The sequence below is a fragment of the Galeopterus variegatus genome, unplaced genomic scaffold, assembly GCF_000696425.1.
Source record: "Galeopterus variegatus unplaced genomic scaffold, G_variegatus-3.0.2 Scaffold3293, whole genome shotgun sequence".
Classification (NCBI taxonomy): Eukaryota; Metazoa; Chordata; class Mammalia; order Dermoptera; family Cynocephalidae; genus Galeopterus; species Galeopterus variegatus.
In genome coordinates, this window is record NW_007729404.1 from 43,788 (window position 1) to 44,631 (window position 844).

Genomic DNA, 844 nt, shown 5'->3' on the forward strand with positions numbered 1-844 from the left:
TGGATCACTTCCACTCACTTACCACCAACCGAATATCCTTTATCTCCCCAATCCCCACGTTGATTTTCTTCTTCTCATTCACAGGCAGCCTGATGTTTAGAAGGTAATACTTATGAGCCACAGACCCGATTTCCATGAAAGGAAGGACATCACACTCGTAGTAACGGCCCTCATGCTCTGGGGTCTGCAAGGAGAGCAGAGAGTTGGAGGCAGGGTCACTATTTCCAACAGACTGTGTCTGAATTCTCCTGTCTTGGCCTCATAACATATCACTAATTTTAAAAAGCTAACGCTAAAGGTAGACCTTAGAGGTACAGATTAACAGGGCACACTGGGGGCATAGTGTCCTCCCAACCTCCCCATAGCCATATTTTGAGGTAGAACCAGAAATTTTAGGTAATAACTACAGATACTTTTTTTTTGTTAACACCTTTCTCAGATCTTTAATCCTCACTTTGCCCCAGACATGCCCGAGGGCAGGCGTTGTGAAAAGGGTTCTGAACTCAGGCCAGAAGCTCAGATTCTGGGCCTGATCTTGCCCCTTGCTGGGTACCTTGGGTCACTCTGCCTCATTTGACCTCACTGCCCTCCTCAGTAAAGCAAGACGGTTAAATAAGATGATCGTCAGGGTCACTTCCAATTCCCCACCATGGGTCTCCTGGTTCCCAGTCTCTACAGACAGGGTAACACTACTACCATGAGAAAAATTAACCTAAATTCAACAAATTTAGAGAGACACATTGGCATCTGGGATCCTGGCCTGGTCTACCTGTCTTGGAGACAAATTCACTGTATCATGTTAGAGTCTTTTCTTTATGTACTAAAGTTCTGCCTCTGCCAGTAT

The 844-nt window shown here is 45.5% G+C and overlaps 1 protein-coding gene across 1 annotated transcript in view; it reads right to left on the minus strand.

Annotated features, from left to right (window-relative positions):
• Positions 1 to 844, minus strand: part of WLS (wntless Wnt ligand secretion mediator) — a 107,192-nt gene that overhangs the window by 32,441 nt on the left and 73,907 nt on the right. The window contains exon 4 of the mRNA XM_008584518.1: positions 23 to 184. Coding sequence (XP_008582740.1) covers positions 23 to 184 — 162 coding nt within the window. The remainder of the gene's footprint in view (positions 1 to 22; positions 185 to 844) is intronic.